At 42.1% G+C, this 24,027-nt stretch overlaps 1 protein-coding gene across 1 annotated transcript in view; it reads left to right on the forward strand.

Moving 5' to 3' along the window:
- HMCN1 (hemicentin 1) overlaps positions 1-24,027 on the forward strand; it is a 5,606,893-nt gene that overhangs the window by 680,682 nt on the left and 4,902,184 nt on the right. The window contains exon 2 of the mRNA XM_044085314.1: positions 17,539-17,609. Coding sequence (XP_043941249.1) covers positions 17,539-17,609 — 71 coding nt within the window. The remainder of the gene's footprint in view (positions 1-17,538; positions 17,610-24,027) is intronic.

Below are 24,027 nucleotides of genomic sequence, written 5' to 3' on the forward strand. Positions count from 1 at the left end.
AATAGAAAACATGAGAATACTGAATATCTAGTTATAATAAACACCAGAGTTTATGTCACAGGAGATATAAAAAATAACACAGTTGGATAGATTCACACAGATGCAGAAAAACAATACTTAAATAAGCTCACTATATTTTCCTGACTGAATAAAAACTTACTGTTCCCTAGTTAAGTTACTGACTACAGCAAGGCAAGATGATGACTGTTGAGTTGCTTACTAGAGCAAGGCAACATGAGTACTGAGGTTGTGTGAGATATCTGTAAGAGATCTTTCCTGTCAGGTTCCGAAAACAAAGTGCTGGCGTGAGAGTTCCATCATATCTCTCACTAATATCTAAAAAAAATATTTCAATGCTGGTTATAGAGTGACAGCTCATCTTATCTGGTCACCTAACTCTGGTATTGTACACAGCCACAGCTTTACTAAGATCTGTTGCAGCATCAGAAAGCCGTAAAACAGTTTCAAAAACTTCCACCCTTCCAGGGTAGCAGTTAGTTCACCCCTAAGGGCAATATATTTTAAAAAAATATCTGGACTATGATTAACCTCTTCCCTTCCAGAATTCTCTGTTAAAACATACACATTTAATCAGTTATAATAACACTGTCTGACATACATGTATATTTCTTTTCTGTCCAGCAGGACCCACTGTTGATAATTTTTAAGACAAGCATCTGTACAAATCAGTGTAATAGTCAAATGACATAAAATTATTTACAAAACTCCAGCTAGCTATGCTGGCATATGTTACACATGCATTGCCCTACTCTCCCTGGCACAGATGGCACTACCTCATTTCATCACATCTCTACTTAAAAAATCAGTGAAACAGTTTGTCTATATTGTGGTAAAGAAGAAACTACAGAACATGTTTTTTACAGTGTGTAAGGGTTGAAAAATGATGGGAAAAATTGTGTAAAGAAAATGTCTTTGAAAATATAAAGGAGATAAATTAAATAAATTTGGATATGTGAGATATCTGTAAGAGATCTTTCCTGTCAGGTTCCGAAAACAAAGTGCTGGCCTGAGAGTTCCATCATATCTCTCACTAATATCTAAAAAAAATATTTCAATGCTGGTTATAGAGTGACAGCTCATCTTATCTGGTCACCTAACTCTGGTATTGTACACAGCCACAGCTTTACTAAGATCTGTTGCAGCATCAGATCACTCAATCACTTATGATTGAGTACAATGCCCCGTTCGGAATGTATCTGACCAGACACCTGCTGCAGCTTGAAAGGCCCCAAAAGTTCCTCACCAAAAGGATAAAGGGTCTCAAAAATATGTCTTATGCTGCCCGACTGAAAGAACTCCAGCTCTATTCAGTCTCATACCGCTTGCTCAGAGGTGACCTGTGCCTGACATATAAGGCCATGTCAAACCCAGATTTGATGAATATGCTTCACCTCAAAAATCTAGATCCCTCAGAACCACAAGGGCGGGAGACTTAAACCTTGACACGGTTATAAATAGAACGTGCTGGAGGGACAGATTCATCACCCAGAGACTCCCTATGCTGTGGAACAAAATCCTCGTACATGTGAGGCAGAGCACCTCTCTGGCCTTGTTCAAGAGGAATCTTGACCAATGGATGGGAGATTGCAGATATACCCCAGGGATTACTTCAGTGTCACTGCTTGACAGAGGCACAGCAAAATGATAGGCATAGTTTTTATTCAAACTAAAGGGGTGGCGAAAGCCACATAACTATGGGCTAGGCTTATAAATGCCCTTGGGCAGATAGCCTAGTATGAACCTATGAACCTATATGATTATGTATGGATATTATAGCCATAAAAATAAGGAATATGTTAGTAAAATAGGTGAAAGATAATTTTATGTTGTGTGGACCATTTTGCATGAAAGGCTAAATGGAATCATGTTTAATTGTAAATGAAGACTTAGCAGTAGTTTTAGAACAAATTGATGCTGGTTGTGGAAAAAAGGAGTGGGATTCAAATGGGATAATGAAGGTTTAACATAATAATGAAAAGTAAGATATCTGTGATTGTATGACAGTAACAGAAAAGAGTAGAAATTTGTATAGTGTATGTATGCAAATATATAATTTTATGAATAGTATTGTACATAATGTTTTAAATAAAGAACCTCTACTCTTTTCAGTAGGTGTAGTGGGATCTTTTACACCCACCTGAGCTACCACCAACTCAAGGTGATAGGGCCTTAGTTTAACATCCCATCCAAAGTGTGACACAAAGAGCACCCCCATTATGCTGCAGTGCAGTGTCAGTAATCAATCTACCTGGTGTGGGAATAGAACCCACAGCATTCTGCAGTAAAGGTGAGTGTGCCACCTGCTGCCCCACTGACACCAGCAATATGGTTAGTAAATGCCTTCTGCTAAAGCCTGAATTATAAGGTATTTTCCACTTTTTACTGTTCCATTTGTGTTCCCACTGGGTGAAAGCAAGAAAAGGTTATGGAGCTGTACTTAAAGGACAGCATCTTTTGGAACACTTGATTTTTATGAACCTCTACTACCTTGTGGAACAGCTGATATTAGTCAGACTCACTTTTAGATCCAGTGATCTGATGTCAGTTTTCAGTCTGTCCTCAACTGATGGGTTCAGATCCAAACTGTCTAATCTGACTCGGCCATTACAAAAGCTCAAGGCAAAATAGAATTCTCGAGCTTCTCTGTTACCCAGAGTCCACCCACCCCAAATACCTCAGATCTCATTTCCTGCCTCACAACAAAATATGAGGTTATAGACTCTAGAACGTTTACTTTTAGATAAGTAGATTGTTCCTATTTCATAATTCCTTTTTGTAGATTTTTCTTCCAGTTCCTTTCTCTTTTGTACTAGTGTACCCTGTAAATTATTATTGTTAGTAATTTCTGTCTCCCTTTACCCGTTTTCTAGTTTCTGTAACTTGTCATAGTTCTTAACTACCTTTGAATGTAGTTTCTCTTTTTTCCTCCTCTCCTTTCTAAAAAAAAAGGGTGTGACTAGGATGGACAGGATTAGGAATCAGTATATTAGAGGGTCAGCTCAGGTTGGACAGTTTGGAGACAAAGCAAGAGAGGTGAGATTGGTTTGGACATGTGCTGAGGAGGGATGCTGGGTATACTGGGAAAAGAATGCTAAGGATGGAGCTGCCAGGTAAGAGGAAAAGAGGAAGGCCTAAGATAAGGTTTATGGATGTGGTGAGAGAGGACATGCAGGCGGTTGGTGTGAAAGAGCATGATACAGAGGACTACCTCTGACTTAGAAAGGATTACTGCCATCATCTTTCAGCGAGGCACTATCTGGAGCTTCACAAAAGCCAATAAAAATGGCAGAGAGGTACTCAAATGTTAGACACCACCCTCACTGCAGAAGTGCCCTGCAAATTCAAGGGACCAGAGATTTTTTCTTTGGTAAGCCCTTTCAGCACTCATAAAAGGAGGCCTGGTTGTCACCCTGAGAAGGCAATCAGGGGTCATTTGTCCCTGTACCAGAGAGCCTGGCTAGAACTAACAACAGATACTTGGGTGCAGAGAATCATTTCCAGAGGTTATATAATTCCATTTTCCTTTTATCTTCCTAATTAAAGAAAGTTCCTTGGTATTCCACCCAATCAGAGGGATCAAGCAGCAACTCAGATTTAAAAGCTGCTAGAAAAAAGAGTCATTCAAGAGATCCCCCCAGACCAGATAGAATCTGGAACGTACTCAAGATTCTTTTTAGTGGCAAAGAAAACAGGGGACTGGAAACTAATTCTGGATCTCAGCATCTTAAACAAATCTGTTAGAAAGACCAAGTTCCAAGATGGTCACAGCTTAGTCCATTCTCCCTTTTTGGAAAAGGATAGCTGGATGTGCTCAATAGGTCTTCAGGATGCATAATATCATATAAAGATGAACAGGCATTCCAGAAGATTTTTAGACTCCTGGCTGGGAGCCAATCACAATCAGTTCAGGGTTCTGACCTTTGCTGTCTCCATAGCCCCCAGGGTGTTCACCAAATGCATGGCAATAATAGCAGCTCACTTTAGACTACAAGGATTCTGGGTGTTCCCATACTTAGTCGACTGGCTGATAAGCATCAGCTTATCATGGCAAGACAAAAAGTGATCCAGACATGTACTCTACTAGGAATCTAGGACTAGAACCAAGTCATAGTCTAGAGTTCATAGAAGCACTCTTTGATACAAAATCCACTATAGCCTCACTTCCCCTCTCCAGAGTTCAAACAGTAAGACTGCAAGTGAAAAAGAATATTTGCAGACCAGAATCACAGCTCACTTGGTCCTTCAGGCTCTGGGGTCAGTGATGGCAGCAGTAACATTACTACACTTAGTCATATATCACATGAGCATTCTTCAGTGGATGCTAGCCCTGCAGTGGTCAGTCCATCATCTTCCTTTATCTGCTCCAATATGAATCACCAATATATACAAAAGAGATCTTCTGTGGTGGAGTCAGTCAGAAGAAGTTCTGCAAAGATGTTTAATCATTATGTCTCAGCTCAAGGCTGTTGTAACCATGGATACTTCCCAGCTGGGGTGGAGGGGGGGGGGGCATTACCTGGGAAAGACAGTCCAAGGCACTTGGTCCCCAAGAGGCCAATTTGCATATTAGTGTCCTAGAGTTGAGAGCAGTGCTTTTATAGTTTCATAGTTTCATAGTATAGTACTAGGCTATCTGCCCTGGGGCATTTGCAAGCCTAGCCATAGTGATGTGGCTTTTGCCACCCCATGAAATGGTACAAAAATGTACAGAATAAATCTAGAATACTGTGCCTCTGTCTAGTAGTGACACAGTGAAGGTCCCCTTATATAATAGAATTAGTTTACTGTGCCCCTGTCTAGCAGTGACACAGATGTGACGCCTGAGGTAAACTTACGATCATCAAGATTTCTCTTGAAGAGAGTCAGTGAGGGGCTCTGCCTAATACGAACTGGGATCCTGTTCCAAAGCATGGGAAGCCTCTGGGTTATGAATCTATCCCTCCAGCATGTCCTATTCATACTTGTGCCGAGATTTAAGTCTTTAGCTCTCGTGGTCCTGATGGATTTGGATTTTTTGAGGTGGAGCATGTCCATCAGATCCTGATTGGACATGGTCTTGTACGTCAGGCAGAGATCACCTCTGAGCAGGCGGTATGCTACTGAATAGAGCTGAAGTTTCTTTAGTCTGCCAGAATAAGACATATGTTGGAGACCCTTGATCCTTTTGATGAGGTACTTTTGTGGTCTCTCCAGCTGTTGCAAGTGCCGGGTGAGGTACATACCAAATGGGGCATTGTACTCAATCATGGGTCTGATGAGGGAGGAATATAGGGGTACAATGACATCCTTGGATCTGGATGTGAAACCCTTCATGATGAGGTGTGCAAGGTAGAATGTTTTTCTAACCACTTTGGCAACGTGGGTGTCAAATGAGAGGTCGCTATCTACTTGGGTCCCTAGGTCTCTGATTACTTTTTCCGTACTCAGTGGGTTGCTGTCTATGTGATAATTTGTGGGTACTTTGTTTTTTCCAAAAGGGATGACTATACATTTTTGGCATTTAGTTTAAGGCCGTGACTACGGCACCAGTTGTCCGCTTCAGTGAGGCCTTTTGTAGGATGTGTGTATCTGCTGGTGTATCGACTATGGCGCCTAGTTTGCAGTCATCTGCGAACTTTGTCAGCCACAGCCCTCCCATGTTTGCTTTAACATCTGAGAAATAAATGCCGAACAAGAGAGGTCCCAGGACAGATCCCTGTGGGACACCACTTGTGACTGGCTTTGAGTCTGACATTGCTCCAGCGATTTTAACTTTATGGGTTCTGTCCTTTAGCCAGTTTGCAACCCATCTAGTGACATAAGGGTTTACTTTTAAGCTGTTTAGCTTATCTATGATGCCTGAGTGGGGTATTGTGTGAAGGCCTTAGCCAAGTCCAGGTATGCTGTATGGACTGCTTTGCCCTCATCAATGGCTCTAGTGACTGTTTGAAAAAGTCAGCCAGGTTTAAAAGGCAGGATCTGCCCTTTACAAAGCCGAACTGGGTGGGGTCAAGCGTCTGTAGGTCCCCTATGTCTCCGTTTATGAGTTCCATAATGATTCTTTCCATAGCTTTGCAGACCAGGCTAGTCAAGCTTATGGGCGGTAGTTTCCAGGGTCTGTAGAGGCACCCCTTGTGGAGTGGGACCACTGTTGTTGTACGCCAGTGTTCAGGTACATATCCCGTAAGGCTAAGGTTAAATAGCATTTTTATGTGTGGGTTTAGCTCCTCTTGGAGTTCGTAACACGCACCCGGGATACCGTCAGGTCCCATTGATGCTGTGTTTTTGCTTTGTTTAGGCGGTTCTCACTTGGACATCTGAGATGACAGGAGATTACATTCAGCTGGGATAAGTATTTCTTCTTTTGGGGGTGAAGGAGGTGAGAAATTTGCACTGAACCTGTCAGCCAGAATGTTAGCAATATCTGTGGGTTCAGTGTATTTTTGTTGTTGTGAACCAACTCTGAGCATATCTGAGGGTTTCCCAGGTTTCTAACATAGCTGAAGAAGGCTTTGTGGTTATCTTTAGTGTTCTTAGCGATTTTTCTCTCAAAGTTTGCCTTGGATGTTTTATGAGAGAACGTAGTTTTCTGCTAATGTTGATCAGAGATGTCTTCCCTTCATGGGATTTCGCTCTGACGTGCAGTAGCTTCCTTCTGTTGTTATACAATTTGTTTATGGCTGAGGTCCACCAGGCAGGACGCTTACATTTGGTGGAGAGGGACTTGGATTTGTTTGGGATTGCATGATCCATGCATTCTTGGAGATGTCCATAGAAAGCATTTGTGAAGGATTCGGCATTGTGGGATGTGGTATCCACTGGCACAGTGGGCTTAAAGGATACCATCTCAGTCTTAAGAAGAGTGAAGTCTGCTTTTGAGAAGTTTTTCACTGTGGTCTTTTGTGCTGGGGGTGGAGGTGGGATATGTATATCCAGGGTGATTAGATTGTGGTCAGATCTCACTAGTGAGGGGTATAGTAGTGTGAGATATCCAAGTATCTAAATAACTGATCCCTTCATGACTACAAGCATAAGTGAACGTAAAATAATTAGAACAACAATTCAAATAGTCCACAAATATTGGCATCTCTTCTACTGTCCTGACCTACAAGTTAAACATGTCATCCAAAAATCTTACATAAAATATATATATTCCGCAAATGGACTGGGAAACACAAAATCCCTTTCCCATCCCAGCATGACGATATTGGCAAAGCCTGAGGCACATCATGCCCCCATAGCTATCCCTGTAATTTGTTGATAGCATTCACCTTCAGAATGAACAAACTTATTCTCGAACACAATTTCTACCAATTTTCCAACCACAGAAATTTGTTCTTTTGATAAAGAGGACCTTAGCCATAAAAATCTCTTGAAAATAATATAAACCCTCCTTTTTGGTATTGAGGAAAAAAGATCCACCACATCAGTTGCTAAGAAGATGAGCTCATTTTTCCATAAATTGCCCTTAAATTTACTTAAAAAATCCCATGAGTCCTTTACTAGGTGCAGGGTATTATTACCACTTCTTTTACCTGTTTGTCTATTAACACAGCAACAGAATGGGTTTTAGAGCCTGTAGCTGATACTGTTGGCCTAAATCGAGGGTTTTTTAATAGATTTATGGACCTATGGAATCTCAAAAATATTTGGGATTAAAGGTTTAGGTTGTTACAAAAATTGAAAAAAATGTCCATATCCATACAATTATCTAAAAGATATTCTTCTAAATAAGAATCTGTCCTCTGATACGCTATATTAATTTCGTTGATCAAAATGGGGGAATATGTAACATTGTTGTGTAATAAATTGGTTATCACATTTCTATATTCCTCCACTTTAAATATAACCACACCTCCCCCTTTGTCTGGTTTCATCACTCTAAAATTATTATTCCTTCTTAAAGCACTCAAAATTTCTTTTTCCTTTTTAGAAAGGTTGGTATACATCTTCCTTTCTTCAGAAAATAATTTATATATCTCTTCCGTAACTGCCTTCTCTCAAATACTTGTATCAGGGTATGCAAAGGGGGGGAGGCTTAAAGGTACTACTTCTTTACTTCTTTTTAAGTGTGAAGATGTATCTGCTGTTTGTTCATTAATTTTATTCTGATCCTTGAAGTATACCTCCAAATTCAGTTTCCTAGTGAACATTTTCAGTTCTACCAATGAATTTGCTACATCTCATGCCCTTGTGGGAACAAACATGAAACGGTTGTAGGACCCTATTATACCATCTTCACTATATTCAATCATCTCCTCTCACTGCTCCGTTCCTGCGGCTGTCTTTCTTTGGAGACAGCTGTTGACTCTGCCCTGAATCCATAGTCTGCCGTGATCTGCTGGCCAGTCTCTCTGACCAGCGTACTGGTTGAAAACCCTGTGGTCTGGGAGAAAATGAGTCAAGCTCGTCTAACACTCTATGAACATTACCTGGTGGTGATCGGTCACCGTCCCAAGTCACTGTACTCTTCGTACCTTTTTTAGAACCATGTAAATGTGGAACAGTATATGCCTTCTTCTGGGAGTATTGTTTTACGTCTCTCTTAAGTTTCCGTTGCTTCGTAGTAAAAACTTTGTTACACTTTCTATCTTTTCCATCATTTTCTCATATAAATGCTTATATTGATCAAACAACAAATCATTCAAAATAGATTTGTTTAAATCGTCTATTTCTAGTCCTAGGGTTTCAAGTGTAACGTCATTATACTTTATAATTCTAGAAAATAGCTCTAACCCACATTTGTCAAAAAAGCAAACAAACTCAGTAATCATTTCAAAATCAGAACATAACCCAAACAGAAACTTGCACATCCTCAAACCTTGGGGTACAATTTTTAATTTTGTACATTCCCTCAAGTACCCTGTTTCTATTTGCAAACATTTGAACTTAAAAAGTTTTTCCTCTAAGGAAAAAATAAGTTATTTTAAAGTCAGATAGTCTCTCACTTGCACTGCTTTTTCTTGGTTACATACACTTTCTACATTATTAAAAACAAATAGTTTGTCCAGACCTTTTTTAAAAAACAATGTGCACTGTAATTCCTCACTGGTTGCTTGATACCATCTCTTAGTTTCCAAATCCACAGCTGAAGCTACTGGAGAGTTAATAAAAATAGTACCTGCTCTTATAACATTGTCACATTTATGCCCTTCTCTATATTGCATTTAGCACTGACTGTGCTTGTTTTTTCACCTCATTTGTTCCCTGATGTTCTTCATTCCACATTGCTGCAGTCCTAACTATTGGGTAGTCCGCTGTCCAGTCGGCCCGAATACCAAAGTATATGGCTGGCGTCGGTCAGGGCGCATTAGACTGACGTCAGTACGTCAGGGTACTAATGCGCATGACCACGCCATATCCTCAGTCTTTTGCCGCATGGTCCGATGCAGAAGCAATTTTGCGAGTGCAGGTTGGCGTTCTGAAAGTTTCTGAAGTCAGAGTTTCAGACCGAATCAAAGTTGGCTAAGTACCCCGTTGGGGAATATTTTGGTTTTTCTTGCCTCAGTATTTAACCGGATGTCAGAAAAAGTGAATAACTGTATTTCTTGTGGGAAACAGATACCTCATAGGGATTACCATACTTTGTGTATACCTTGTTTAGGGCCTGAGCACGACGTTGTTGGATGCCGCTCTTGTGCTAGATTTAACAAACGCACTATTAAGAGAAGGTTAGACTGTGCCAGGTTAGTTTTTGGGAAGCGTTGTAATTATAAAATGCCGACGGATGCTCCGGCCGCTTCGCCAAAAAGCGCAAGGACAAAGCAGCAAAGCCTAGAGTGGAAGAACCGACAGTCCCAGACGCCGGTTCTTTAGAAGGCTCAGTGGAGCCGGAGGTTCTGCCAGGAGTTTCTTTGGAGTCTCAGGGAGAGACTTTACTGTTACAGGATGTATCCTCTCAGGAAGTAGGCCAGGCTGAGGGGCTTCTCAGGTGGCTGTTCTTCCCTCTCTTCCTAAGGTGGTTAGAGCCTCCCTTCTGTTTCCAAGGCTTCTTTGAGAGGCAGGCCAAGTTTAGCTTCAGTGGGGGTTTCTCCTAGTGCTTCAGGGTCTTTGCCTAAGAAACATATGCTTAAAATGGCAGAGGATTTGATTACTATGATTAGAGGTTCTATGCCCCTCCTGATAAGAGGCCTAGGGTGGAACCTGAGTTTGAGAGTTTTGAGCAATGTTCGGATGCTTCTGAGTCTTGCTGAAGACTTGCAGGAGTACCCTCCTTATTCTGATTCTGATGTGGATGATTCTACCTTCAGCTTCTCCTCCTGAGGATTTTTCATTTTCAGAGACTCTGCATTCCATGAGGGAGCATTTTAAATGGGAAGGTCAAGATTTCTCTGATTCCAGGAAGAGGCTTAGGAATTCTTGTTTTTACCCCAGCATAGGCCTTTAGCTATACCTCCTGTTCTGAATGTGGTGGAAGATGTTTTGCAGAGGCTTCCTGAACCCTGATTCTTTGCCTCCTGCCCCAGTTAAACCCGGATAGGTACTACAGGGTGCCTGAAGCTCATAAGTATCTTTTTAAGAGTCCTAGGGCAGACCCGAAACTGTCTCTCAGGGGCCTAAAGGTGTGAAGGCCTCTGTTGTTAAAAATCCTGTTCCTCCTGATAAAGAGGCAAGGGCTTTGGATAGATGGGGAAAGAAAGTGTATACTTCTTCCACTTTAGCCATGAGGGCGTTGAATTGTCAGTTTCACATGTTAAAATATCAGAATTATCTCCTTTCACAATTGAAATCTAAGGTGGATGCTCTGGCAGAAGGTATTGAGTGTAAAGAGTTGCAGGATTTAGTTCATGTGTCTGAACAGGTGGGTAAACACTCCTTGCAGTGTGGTTTTGATGCTGTGCAGGCCTCCTCGAGGGTGGCTGCCACTGGTTCTGTTCTTCAGGCACGCCTGGTTGAGAGATCAGAATTTAGCTGAGCATGTTAAAACAAGGATTTTGGATGCTCCTTTACAGTCTGATGTGTTGTTTGGTTCGCCTGTGGAAGCAGTTTTAAAGAAAATGGAGGACAAGGCTAAGTCTATGCAAACTGTTAAGGATTTTTGCAGGTGCAGCCTCCAAGTTTAGTAGAAATTGGCCTACTAAGGGATGGACTTATCCTGCTTATGATTCCCAGTCTAGGGGTAGGTCTAGACGTGGTAGGGGCAGAGCTCAAGGTTCTTTTAGGCCTAGGACAGGGAGTTCCCCTGCTCAGACTTCTGGTGAGGGCAGGGGTCAGTCCTTTCGTAAGCAGACCCAATGACCTGCCGTTTCAGCTGCCAGTACATTCTCGCCTGGCAGCACCTTTGGGAGGAAGGCTGTCTCTTTTCAAAGAAAATTGGGATTTAATTACCCAAGACAGATGGGTTCTGGATATCATTCTCCACGGTTACAGGTTTTATTTCCATACCTTGCCTCCTTTCAAAGGCATGCCAGACATTCCTCCTCTACAAAGAACAGAGGCTCGCAAGCAAATTTCTCTGTTGCTCCAAATAGGGGCCATTCAGCCAGTTCCTGTGCCAGAAAGGGGCCTAGGATTTTATTCTCGCCTGTTCCTAGTACCGAAGAAGGGGAACACGTGGAGACCAATTTTGGATTTATCTATCCTCAACACTTATCTGGACATTCCCAAGTTCAAAATGTTGACGTTACAACAGCTTTTACCTCTGCTGGGCAAAGATCACTGGATGGTAACTTTAGATCTCAAGGAAGCTTACCTTCATGTGCCTATAAGACTAAGTTGCAGGAAGTATCTGCGTTTTCGAGCTGGAAATTCTCATTATCAGTTCTCTGCATTGCCCTTTGGCTTATCTACTGCGCCCAGAGTATTCACAAAGGTTCTGGCTCCAGTGATAGCTTACTTCAGGCTAAAAGGAATTCAAATCTATCCTTACTTGGACGACTGCCTGATTCTGGCTCAAGAAAAGGAAGACCTTCTACAGCATTTGGAATATGTCATAGCAGTGCTAAGATGCCTAGGGTATTCTGTGAACAAAATAAAGTCCAGTCTAGTACCCTCTCAAGACATGTGCTTTCTGGGTGTGAGACTGAATACAGCAGCCCAGATGGCCTTTTTAACCCCGGACAAACAAAAGAATCTTTCCAGTTACTTCCATCAACTATCTCTTCAGTCCGGGCTGACTGCAAGGACAGTCCTTCAAGCCTTAGGGTTCATGGCATCTTGTATTCTGGTGCTTCCCAATGCCAAACTGCATATGAGGAAGCTGCAATGGTATCTCAAAATGTATGGACACAGCACTGCCAGGATTTGGACACTGTCATTCAAATAATACCTTGCATTCAAAAGGAATTTTTGTGGTGGGCTCAGGAATGTCACCTAAACAAGGGACTCTCTGTGACCCGGCCAGAGGCGAGTCAGATTCTAACGACAGATGCCTCAGACATTGCTTGGGAGCTCATCTAAATGGAAAGTGGATACAAGACAAGTGGCCTGCCAGACTACAGCATCTACATATCAACATGAAAGAGATGTTAGCAGTCCAGTTTGCATTAATGGCTTTCAAGGAGTTACTTCTTCCAGGGCAGGTGTTGATTCTAACAGACAACACAACTGTCATGTGGTACATCAACAAACAAGGGGAACACATTCTTACCCATTGTGCAGGCAAGCAATGATTTTATGGGAGACTGCCCTCTGCTTGCAACTAACTCTTCACGCAAGCTTTCTGCCCCGAGCTCAGAACTCCTTAGCAGATGTCTTTAGCAGACAAATCATGGATCCCCACGAGTGGAAACTGGATCTTCATGTATTTCAAAATTGACAGTGTCATGGGACCTCCAGACATAGATCTCTTCGCTTCTCCACTAAACCACGAGCTGCCAAAGTTTTGAGCGCAGAGGTTTCATCACACAGCTTGGAAAGTGGATGCTCTTTCTTTCAGTTGGAAAAATCTTCATGTGTATGCTTTTCCACCTCTGCCTCTTCTCCCAAAGGTGCTTCTAAAGGTCAGACAAGACAAGCCAAGGATGATTTTAATAGCTCCAGATTGGCCTCGGCAGCACTGGTACCCATTACTGAGGAGTCTGGTAAGGAAGCCTCCATGGCCTTTACCCTTGATTCCACACCTGTTGTCTCAGAGGGACGGTCACCTGCTCAATGTCAAGCTTCACTCTCTTCATCTAACAGCCTGGCATATTCTGTTTTGAAAGACAGCAGGTCTCAACTTCCTCAACAAGTTTTAAATGTGATTATGGAAGCCAGAAGACCTAGTACAAGAAAAGTGTACGCAGAAAAATGGAAGAGATTTTTATTTTGGAGTGCAGCAAATAATTTGGAGATTTCTGAGCCTAATTTGAGTGTGGCTCTTCAATATCTTACTGAGTTATTGGACAAAGGTTTGTCTTTCTCTTCCATTAAGATTCATGCTGCAGCAATTTCAGCTCACTATGATTGTGACCCACCATTGTTTTCATCCTTAGTTCAAGCAATTTCTTAGAGGGGCAAAGAAAATAAGACCGCCACGTAGAGCTCCTACTCCTGCTTGGGATCTCAATTTTGTGTTGGAGAAACTTACTCTACAACCTTTTGAGCCTGCTACTGCTGAATTGAAATACTTGTCATGGAAGACTGCTTTTTGTTGGCCATTACTTCTGCAAGAAGGGTTTCTGAGTTGCAGGCCCTTATGGCGGTAGAGCCTTTTTGATTTTTCATAAGGATAGGGTATCTTTACGTACTAATCCTTCCTTTATGCCTAAGGTGGTTTCTAGTGTGGCTTTAAACCAAACTATTCATTTGCCTACTTTTTATGCAGATCCCCAAAATAAAGGGGAAAAGATTTTGCACACTTTAGATGTACACAGGCAATTGCGTTATTATTTGAGCAGGACTAAGGATTTTAGGCAGTCTCAGCAGTTGTTTGTTTCTTTTGCTTTGAGTTCAGGGCAAGCCTGTGTCAAAACAAACTATTTCTAGGTGGATTGGGTTTTGCATTGCATTTTGTTATTCCCATCATGGCAAAGAGATTCCAGCTGGGATTAGGCCTCATTCCACTAGGGCTACTGCCACTTCAACAGCATTTCTAAGGGGGGTGGCAACTAAGGATATTTTGGAGGCAGCTACTTGGAGTTCAGTGCATACTTTCTCTAAGCATTATCACCTTCCTCTCTACTCTAAGTCTAGGGCTGGTTTTGCCACAGCTATTTTGCAAGGCATGTTGTCAGTTCCTGCTTCCTTATGATTTGCCAGCCTCCCTTACCTCTGCTTTGGGATTCTACCCAATAGTTAGGACTGCAGCAATGTGGAATGAAGAACATAGTACAGTTTTGTACCTACCATAAATGTAGATGTTCGAGGATCCACATTGCTGCAGTCCAATTTACCCTCCCTCCTTCCCCTCTGTGTTTAGGGGTGGTTGTGTAGGTGAGGTTATATTCTGGTAATTTTGTATATATTGTACATATTTTTGGTGCAGGTATGTTTGGAGTTTTGGTTTTGGCCTTATCTTTTCAGGGTCTTCTGACATCTGGGGCAAGAAAAGACTGAGGATATGACGTCGGTCATGCGCATTAGTACCCTGACGTACTGACGTCAGTCTAATGCGCCCTGACCGACGTCAGCCATATACTTTGGTATTCGGGCCGACTGGACAGCGGACTACCCAATAGTTAGGACTGCAGCAATGTGGATCCTCGAACATCTACATTTATGGTAGGTACAAAACTCTACTTTACTTCTCCTTCATTTTCAGATCTTCCTGTGGAACAAACAGTCAATCTACCACTACCGCTATTGCAACCCACTACTACCGCTGCTATGGTACTGGAAATGTGTTAACTGCTTCCTTTAGATGAGGACAAGGGAAAGGTGCCGTCTTCTTTTGAAATGCTATCATCTCCATCAGTTTGCGACAACATTTCAATGAATCTGATGAGGTCCCCTTTCAAAAAAGCCACTTCATCTCTAAGTTGAGCCACTTCCGAGGGGGCACCAGAAGGATCTAACCAGGAATTTCCTTTATGCAAAAGATTGTTGTTCTGCGATAAATCCATACTGTCTATCCTTTCCAACCTGCTAATCGGAAGCCACCAGTCAACAAATAAACACCAAATAAAAGAGGCAGAAAATAAGCCCAACAATATAAAAACAGCAAAAAATTCCGTCTCTGCAGGATAATGGAGTTGAAGTATTTATTCCGAAGTACAAGTCACCACAAATGGGGCCAGCTTTGCTGTGATCTCTTTGCATCTTCCCTAAACAACAAGTTCAGCAGCTACTTTGCCCTAATCCCCCCACAGGGGGAGCCATCGAGGGATGCTGTTCTCCAGGATTGACCCCCCCGGTCTACTTTATGCTTACCCCTCCCCCATGTCCTTTGATTCCAAAGTTCCTACAGAGAGCTGCCAGGCTGAAGATCAAGGTCATCCTCAGTGCACCCTGTTGGCCTCAACAGATTTGGTTTCCCTTCCTGTGGCCTAATCTAGTTCATCAGTCCTGAATTCTGGACCCAGCTCTAGATCTGCTGTCTTACCCGACAGGCATGATTCATCCAAACCTTTCCAACCTCAAGCTGATGGCTTGGTTTCTCCTTTTCCAGTAATAGCTTACAAAACCCATGCTCTTGTCGCCTGTTCATCACACTTTGCTATCTTCCCTTAAATCAACAACAGGGAAGCTTTATGCTAGTAAATGAAAGAGATTCGTACAGTAGGCTGTTCAGCATTATATCAATCCCTTTTTTGCCCCGATTTAGTGCATTCTTGTCTTATTGATGGTGCTTTTTAGTGAAGGAGCCAGTGCTTCAACTGTGAAAGTACAGTTAGCAGCAATTTCTAATTTCCATAGTGGATTTGATGGTTCATCACTTACATCTCATAAACTTTGTGAAATTTTTTGCGAGGTGGACTCCTTTTGAAACCTCTTTTTAAAGATCCTACTCCTCCATGGGATCTTAATCTGGTACTGCATGCCTTGATCCATTCACCCTTTGAACCCACACATAACTGTAGTCTTAAATTTCTTTCTTGGAAAATGTTACTGTTATTGGCTATTACTTCTGCCAGACGAATTTAAGAAATTCAGGCCTTGTCTATGAAGCCCTCATACCTAATTTTTTTCTTAAAGATAGGGTCACACTATGGACCAATGCATCCTTTTTGCCGAATATAATGTCAGAATCCCATATTAATCAGTCCATAAATTTACCGGTTTTCTTTCCAAATTACTTGAACAAAGGAGAATACTTACTTTATCTTTTGGATGCTCATAGACAACTGTGCTTCTATCTACATAGAAAAAAGATATCAGAACTACAGATCAGTTGTTTGTTTCATTTGCGGATGTGAGATTGGGTAAACCAGTGTCTAAAGTCACTCTCAGATGGGTTACAGGCTGTATTACCTTTATTTACAAGAAATTAATCGAGATGTATGCTCATTCAGCCAGGTCTGTAGCAACTTCCTCTGTTTTTCATTCCAGAGCTTCTTTGGATGCAATATGTGCGGCAGCAACTTGGGCTTCTACCTATACCTTCATCACTCATTACAAATTAGATTTGATATCAAGAAACAGTCTCAATTGTCTCAGTGGTGCTTAGGAATATCCTTCCTTGAGTCCACCCTTGCATTTAGGTAGCTGGGGACTCTATCCCATCAGATGGGGACAGAATGAAAATTGACAATGTCAGATAAAGACATTTTGTACTTACCATAATGTTCCATCTGTGTTGTCCATTTTAATTCTTCCTCAGCTCCCCACCCACAAACCCCCGTCCTTATGTTTTCTGGAAGAGTGAGTGGATATAACATTCCTGTATACTCCAGACATGATAAAGCTCCAGATAAGGCCTTGTCTAGCCTTTTTTCTATATTCACATTTATGCCTATTCATATGAGAATTACTTCCTTTTGCTATAGCCAGCAAACAAGATATGAGGTATTTGGGGTTGGTGCATTCTGGGTAAAGGAGAAGCTTGAGAGTTCTATGTTGCCACGAGCTTTTGCAGTGGCTGAGTCGGATCCAACAGTTAGGATGTGAAGCCATCAGTTGAGGAAGAATGAAAATGGACAACACAAATGGAACATTATGGTAAGTACCTAACTTCTTTTCTGATAGTCATTCTCTCTTCGTTTGATAAATCGGTACAATCCAGTAGATTCACAGAGTAATTTATAAATATGCCAGTAAATACCCACTGTCATACAACTGTGTGAATGTGGATATGAGTCTTATGTCCTGGAGAGTCAGCATTATACTTGCTGCTCACTAGTCAGACCTTCCGTTTTTTCTGTTAGCAGTTTCAGTCACTGAAGTAGATGAATTGATTTAAACAAATAGCAGTAGTGCATTTTACCCTATTGTTTGTGATCTTTTTAGTAAATTGTAGAGGCTGAGTTCCCAGTGGTATCACATTCTTGTGTTTATGTTCCGTTTAAAGTATCTATGGCTACCTGATATGGCATCTACTATTCTTTATCATGCAGTTCTGCAAATGTTTTGTGTACATTGAATGAGTCTGTATGTAATTGGCATGCCTGCATGGTAATGTCTGTAGTATTTGTCCCCCTCTGTTGGACCTTTCACTGTAACAGTCATTTTTTTTTCCAGAAATTGGCCCTGTGACAATCACCACAGACACCAAAAAGTTTCAGAATGAACTCAGGGAACTTTATGTACAGGTTAGTTACATTCCAAATGAATGTGCTGTCTTGTTTTTGACAACACAGGTTTGTATGTTTATGCATTTCTTGTCATTATCTTCATCTGTTTAGCTGGTCCTAATTGTACGTGCAGTAGTCACTTGAAGGAGTAAAATGTATGAAAATCTGGTGACTCAGAGAGTTGAATAGCATGCAATACAAGTGATCAAGAAGTCAAATGAAGCTAAGCAGGAATATAAGCAACTATTATTACACAGCAACAGTCATTCTATTGTGGACTACAAGGCTTCATCATATACTGATGCCATAAACCTATAGCAGTCCAAGAAGACAGTAAAGGCAATCAGCAATAGAATACTGTTTAATGGCCCAGACAACAGTTGCTGGCAAAACACTGCTGCTCACCTTGTCCATTCAGAGTTCTACTCAGGCCTTTCCTTTACAGATGAAAAGCTTTGGCCTTACCAACATCTCAGCTACAGAGAAGGGCTGAGGCAGACTGAAAATCTGAGCATTTTTATCCTACAATTTATTGAACTGGATGTAACTTGAAAAAATATTAATCTGCTGATCTTTTCCTGTCACTAAGATTGCCAAGAGTTTGGTGTTTTTCTTGCATTCTAAAGGTGATTTTTGTGAGGTACTGGATGTTTTTCGTGTTTCACTGTTGCAGTCATTACATTTGGGTAATCTGCTGGCAAGTTGCCCTCAGTCGGCCTGAATAACAAAGTCTTGGGTCCTGCGTCGGTTGCTGTCTCCTCTTCCATGACATTAGGTCGTCAGGGGGTATAAAACATGCAGCCGACGCCATTTTATTCAGTCTTTCTTGCTGCGCGGTGCCCGAAGCAGAAGCAGTTTGCAAGTGCCGGTCGACCGACTCCTGAAATTTTCATATTCGAGTTTCAGAACCGAAGTCTTCAAACTAAAGCTAAGTACCCCATTGGGGAAACTTTTTCTTGCTCCATACAGATGTCAGTAAAAGTTAATAATTGCATTACTTGTGGGAAGCAAATACCTCATAAGGATTTTCATTTGTACTGTATTCCTAGCCTAGGCCCAGATCACAATGTGCCTTGCTGTCGGTTTTGTGCTAGATTTAACCAACGCACTATTAAGCGTCGGTATATTTTTGCTTCTAAATATTTTGGTACAAGATTTAATTATCCTGAAATGTCATTGGTTAGCAATCCGACTACCGGAGTTCACAAAAAACGCAAAGAAAAAGACAGAGACAGACCGTCGAGGTCCAAAACCGATGACAAAGCTTCTCCTAAGCCAGTCCCTGGTTCGCCAGTACTCAGTGAGGTGCTTTCGCAGCCCCTGATACCCGCTACTTTTGAGTCGCAGGCCTCTACCGAGACCCATTCAGAGTCCGGTATGCCACGAGATTCTCAGAGTATTGAACCCACAGATGTCTCTCCCTTGGATGGGTCCGGAACCGCTGAGCAGGCACTGGCTTCTGAGGGTGTTTTCAGGCCTCAAATTTTTATGTTAAACCGACGCCAGCCTCAAAAACAAGGTCAAAAACATCTTCTATGTCTAAAAAACCAACGCATGAGCCATGTGTTCAGGCCCCTATGCCTAAAAAACAGATGATCAAAATGGCTGAGGATTTAATTACCTTGATCAGGGGTTCCCAACACCTCCCCCCCCCCCCTGCTAAGAGGCCTAGGCAAGGCACTGATTATGAGTCTTCAGATCATGTTCTATTTCTTCTGATTCCTCTTCTGCTCAGGAACGTTCTATTCCACCCTATGAGGATTCTTATGCAGGGGAATCCATCCCATCTGCATCTCCTCCTGAGGATTAATTTTTTAGAGAGACTTTGCATACTTTAAGGGAACATTTTCACTAGGAGAGTCAGGACTTCTCTGAATCAAAAAAGAGGCTTAGGGATTTCCTTCTTCTTCCTCAGCATAGGCCTTTGGCAATACCTCCTGTATTAGACGTTGTTGATGATGTGTTTTCGGAATCAAGCATGGCTCCTGATTCCCTGCCTCTGGCTCCTAGTAAGCCAGACAGATATTACAGGGTTCCTGACTCCCACAAATTTCTATTCAAAAATCCTGCTGCTGATCCTGAGACTATTTCTCAGGGTCCCAAGGGTGTAAAGGCCTCTACAGCCAAAAATCCTACCCCCTCTGACAGAGATTCCAGAGTGCTGAATAGATGGGGAAAGATGGTTTATACGTCTGCAACCTTGGCAATCAGGGCCTTATACTGCCAGTTTCCTATGCTTAAATATCAACAGCATGTCATGGGCTTACTGAAACAGAAAATGATGTTGATTTCTGATTGTGTGGAAAATAAAGAGTTACAGGAATTATTGTATTCAGCAGAACAGGTTGGAAAGCATACTTTGCAATGTGGTTTTGATTCCTTGGAGGCTTCTTGTAGGGCCGCCGTTACAGGATCTGTGATTAGAAGGCATGCCTGGCTCAAGGAGCAAAATCTGCCTGATCATGTTAAAGTTAAATTGTTGGATGCCCCTTTGCAGCATGATACTCTGTTTGGTAATAAGGCAGAAGAGATTTTAAAGAAAATGGAAGACAAAGCTAAATCTATGCAAACTGTAAAAGATTTCTTGCAAGTGCAGCCACCCAGGTTCAGTAGACACTGGCTTACTAAAAACTGGTCCTTTCCTCTGTCCAACAGAGCCACTCAAGGCAAATCCAGGTGCTCAAAAGGTTCCAGATACCAATCACAGGGTTCTTACAGGTCAAAGCAATGGGGTGCCTCCACCTCTAAATCTGGAGAAAGCAAAGCACAACCCTACAGTAAGCAGTCTCAATGACTTTCCTCTACCATCACCAAGCACTTATCTTTTGGCAGCCCCCTTGGGGGGAAAACTAGCACTTCATGCTCAAAAATTGGCAGTTAATTACCCAGGACAAGTGGGTATTAAACATAGTATCCCAGGGGTACAGATTTCATTTCTATACTTTACCAATTCCAAACGGTTGGCCAGATCTGCCACAAAACCAGTGGGCAGAGGCCCAGAAACAAGTAATTTCCCTCATGGATATGGGGGGTATTCAACCGGTACCAGAAAAGGAAAAAGGACAAGTTTTTTATTCAAGACTTTTCCTGGTACCCAGAAAAGACAATTCGTGGTGTCCAATACTGGACTTATCGATTTTGAACACGTTCCTGGACATTCCAAAATTCAAAATGCTGACTTTACAACAGCTACTGCTATGCTAGGCAGGAATGCTTGGTTAGTAACTCTAAACTTAAAAGAGGCATACCTGCATATCCCAATAAGGGAATCATGCAGAAGATACCTCCACTTCAAAGCAGGTTTTTTAGATTACCAATTCTCTGCACTGCCCTTTGGCTTATCTACTGCGCCCAGGGTCTTTACAAAGTGCCTGGCACCAGTAATTGCATTCTGCAGACAAAGAAGCATTCAAATGTATCCTTATCTGGACGACTGTCTCATTCAATCAGAGGTCAAGGACACTCTTCTTCAACATCTGGCATTTGTAGAAAGGCTTCTAGCATGCCTAGGGTACACCATAAATGAAAAGAAATCACAACTGGTACCCTCTCAAATAATTACATTCCAGGGTGCAAACTTGAATACAACTGCCCAGATGGCTTACCTCATGCCAGACAAGCAAAGGCAACTGACAACATACTTCAAACAAATGGCAACAAAAAAACAGTTATCTGCAAGACAAATTCTGCAGGCTTTGGGGTTCATGGCATCCTGCATTCTACTAATTCTATATGTGAGACTGCATATGAGGAAACTTCAATGGCACCTAAAAAAATTATGGAGTCAACATTCTCACAGTCTGGAAACAATGATTCCTCTCATTCCCTGCCTACAACAGGAGTTTCTTTGGTGGGCAGAGACATGTCACCAAAACAAGGGACTGTCATTCACTCTACCCCCTGCCACCCAAACCCTAACTACAGATGCATCAGACTATGCTTGGGGGGTCCACCTGGTGGGGAAATGCATTCATGGTAAATGAAGCCCAAACCAAATGCATCTGCATATCAACCAGAAAGAGATGCTAGCTGTTCAGAATGCTCTTACAGCCTTCAAGGACTTACTTCATCCAGGACAACTACTGATAAAGATGGACAGCACCACAGTTATGTGATACGTAAACAAGCAGGGGGGTACACATGCCTATCCCCTTTGCAGACTAGCCATGGCCTTGTGGAACACAACCTTGACTTACCAAATACATCTTCAAGCTCAATTCCTGCCAGGAAAACAAAATACTCTGGCAGACGACATAAACAGAAATCTTATGGACCCGCACGAATGGAAACTGGATCCACAAATCTTCAGCATGTTAACACAGAAATGGGGGAGCCCAGACATAGATCTGTTTGCCTTTCCCCAAAATTATCAGTTGGCCAAATTCTGCACAAGAACTCATCACAAAAAAGCATGGAAAGTGGATGCCCTATCCTTCAGCTGGAAAAACCTATCAGTCTATGTCTTTCCCCCTCTGCCTCTACTCTCCAAGGTCTTACTAAAAGTCAGACAGGAAAAAACAAAAATGATCCTAGTTGCTCCGGACTGGCCTTGCCAGCACTGGTACCCTATTCTAAGGAATATGTCTCAACTTCCTCCATGGTACTTGCCTCAAATACCTCATCTACTGTCTCAGCAGAACAATCAAATTTTGCACACTCAGCTCCAAACTCTGAATCTTGCAGCATGGTTGATCAGTTAATTATTCAAGCAACACCTCTCAGTAAAACTATGACGGATGTCATTTTGGAAGCCAGAAGGCCTAGTACTAGAAAATCTTATGCTGATAAATGGAAGAGATTCTGTGCTTGGAACCAAGCACAAGGAACAGACACAGCAAAGCCCAATATTCCTCAGATTTTACAATATTTGACTGAGATGCTTGACAAGGGCCTATCTTTTTCTTCAATAAAAATCCATGCCTCTGCCATCTCGGCTCATTACAACACAGAGCCTCCCCTCTTTTCTCATCCTCTAATTAAACAGTATCTTAGAGGGGCCAAAAATTTAAGGCCTCCCAGAAGATCACAAACTCCTGCATGGGACCTCAATTTTGTGCCTCCTTTTGAACAAGCAGCTACTGCGGATATACAATTTCTATCTTGGAAAACAGCTTTTATCTTGGCAGTCACTTCAGCAAGAAGGGTTTCAGAACTACAGGCTCTCATGGCAGTGGAGCCTTTTATTATATTTTACCCGGACAGGGTGTCCCTCAGGACCAATCCTTCTTTTATACCTAAGGTGGTATCCAGTGTGGCTCTTAACCAGACCATTCACCTGCCAACATTTTACCCAAATCCACAGAACAAGGAGGAGCAGATTCTGCATTCATTGGATGTACACATGCAACTAAGATTCTACTTAAACAGAACCAAATCTCTAAGAAAGTCTGAGCAACTACTGGTAGCATTTGCTGCAGGGTAAGAGGGAAAGGCTATATCAAAGCAGACCATTTCTAAGTGGATAAGCCACTGCATTCATTTCTGCTACTTGCACCATGGTAAACTTGTGCCCAAGGGAATCAGATCACATTCCACCAGGGCTGCCTTGACTTCAGCAGCTTTCCTCAGAGGGGTTCCAACTAAAGACATTCTAGAAGCTGCTACTTGGAGCTCTGTTCATACCTTCACAAAGCATTATCCTTTGCCTCTCTTCTCCAAATCCAGAGCAGGCTTTGCCACTGTAGTTCTGCAGGGCCTTATAGCCGCTCCTACTGTTGTTTAGTTCCATCCTCCCATCCATAGCTTTGGGATTCTACCCAAATGTAATGACTGCAACAGTGAAACACAAAGAACATAGTACAGTTGTGTACACTTACCATAAATGTAGATGTTCGAGTGCATTCACTGTTGCAGTCTGGGTTACCCACCCGCCAACCCCTTTCTATACCGTTTCTTTCCTTCACTATACTCAAAAGCCTTTGTGGTGTATTTGCTTTTAGTTGAAGGTAAAGTTTATGTTTCTAAAAGTGCATTTATACATTTATGTTTACTTATATATATATTTTTTCTCCCCATTTGGGGGGCACCTGACATCTGGGGCAAGAAAAACTGAATAAAATGATGTCGGCTGCATGTTTTATACCCCTGACGACGTGATGTCATGGAAGAGGAGACAACAAACGACGCAGGACCCAAGACTTTGTTATTCAGGCCGACTGAGGGCAACCTGCCAGCAGATTACCCAAATGTAATGACTGCAACAGTGAATACACTCGAACATCTACATTTATGGTAAGTGTACACAGCTGTACTATGCTACAGAAGGGAAATCTTGTTTAGGACAGTGTCAATATTCCCATGTTCATCTTTCAGTTAGCTGAAGCTGCTCAGCGTTTGGCGTCTTTTGCCAGAGGTCCATAGTGATTCTGCTTTAGTCAAAGGTATCCAAGACAAAAATCAAGAAAATAAGTATATCTTGTATTCCTATTGCACTTTT

This window comes from Protopterus annectens, chromosome 10.part0, assembly GCF_019279795.1.
Source record: "Protopterus annectens isolate FY-2018-M chromosome 10.part0, PAN1.0, whole genome shotgun sequence".
In the NCBI taxonomy this organism is placed as follows: domain Eukaryota; kingdom Metazoa; phylum Chordata; order Ceratodontiformes; family Protopteridae; genus Protopterus; species Protopterus annectens.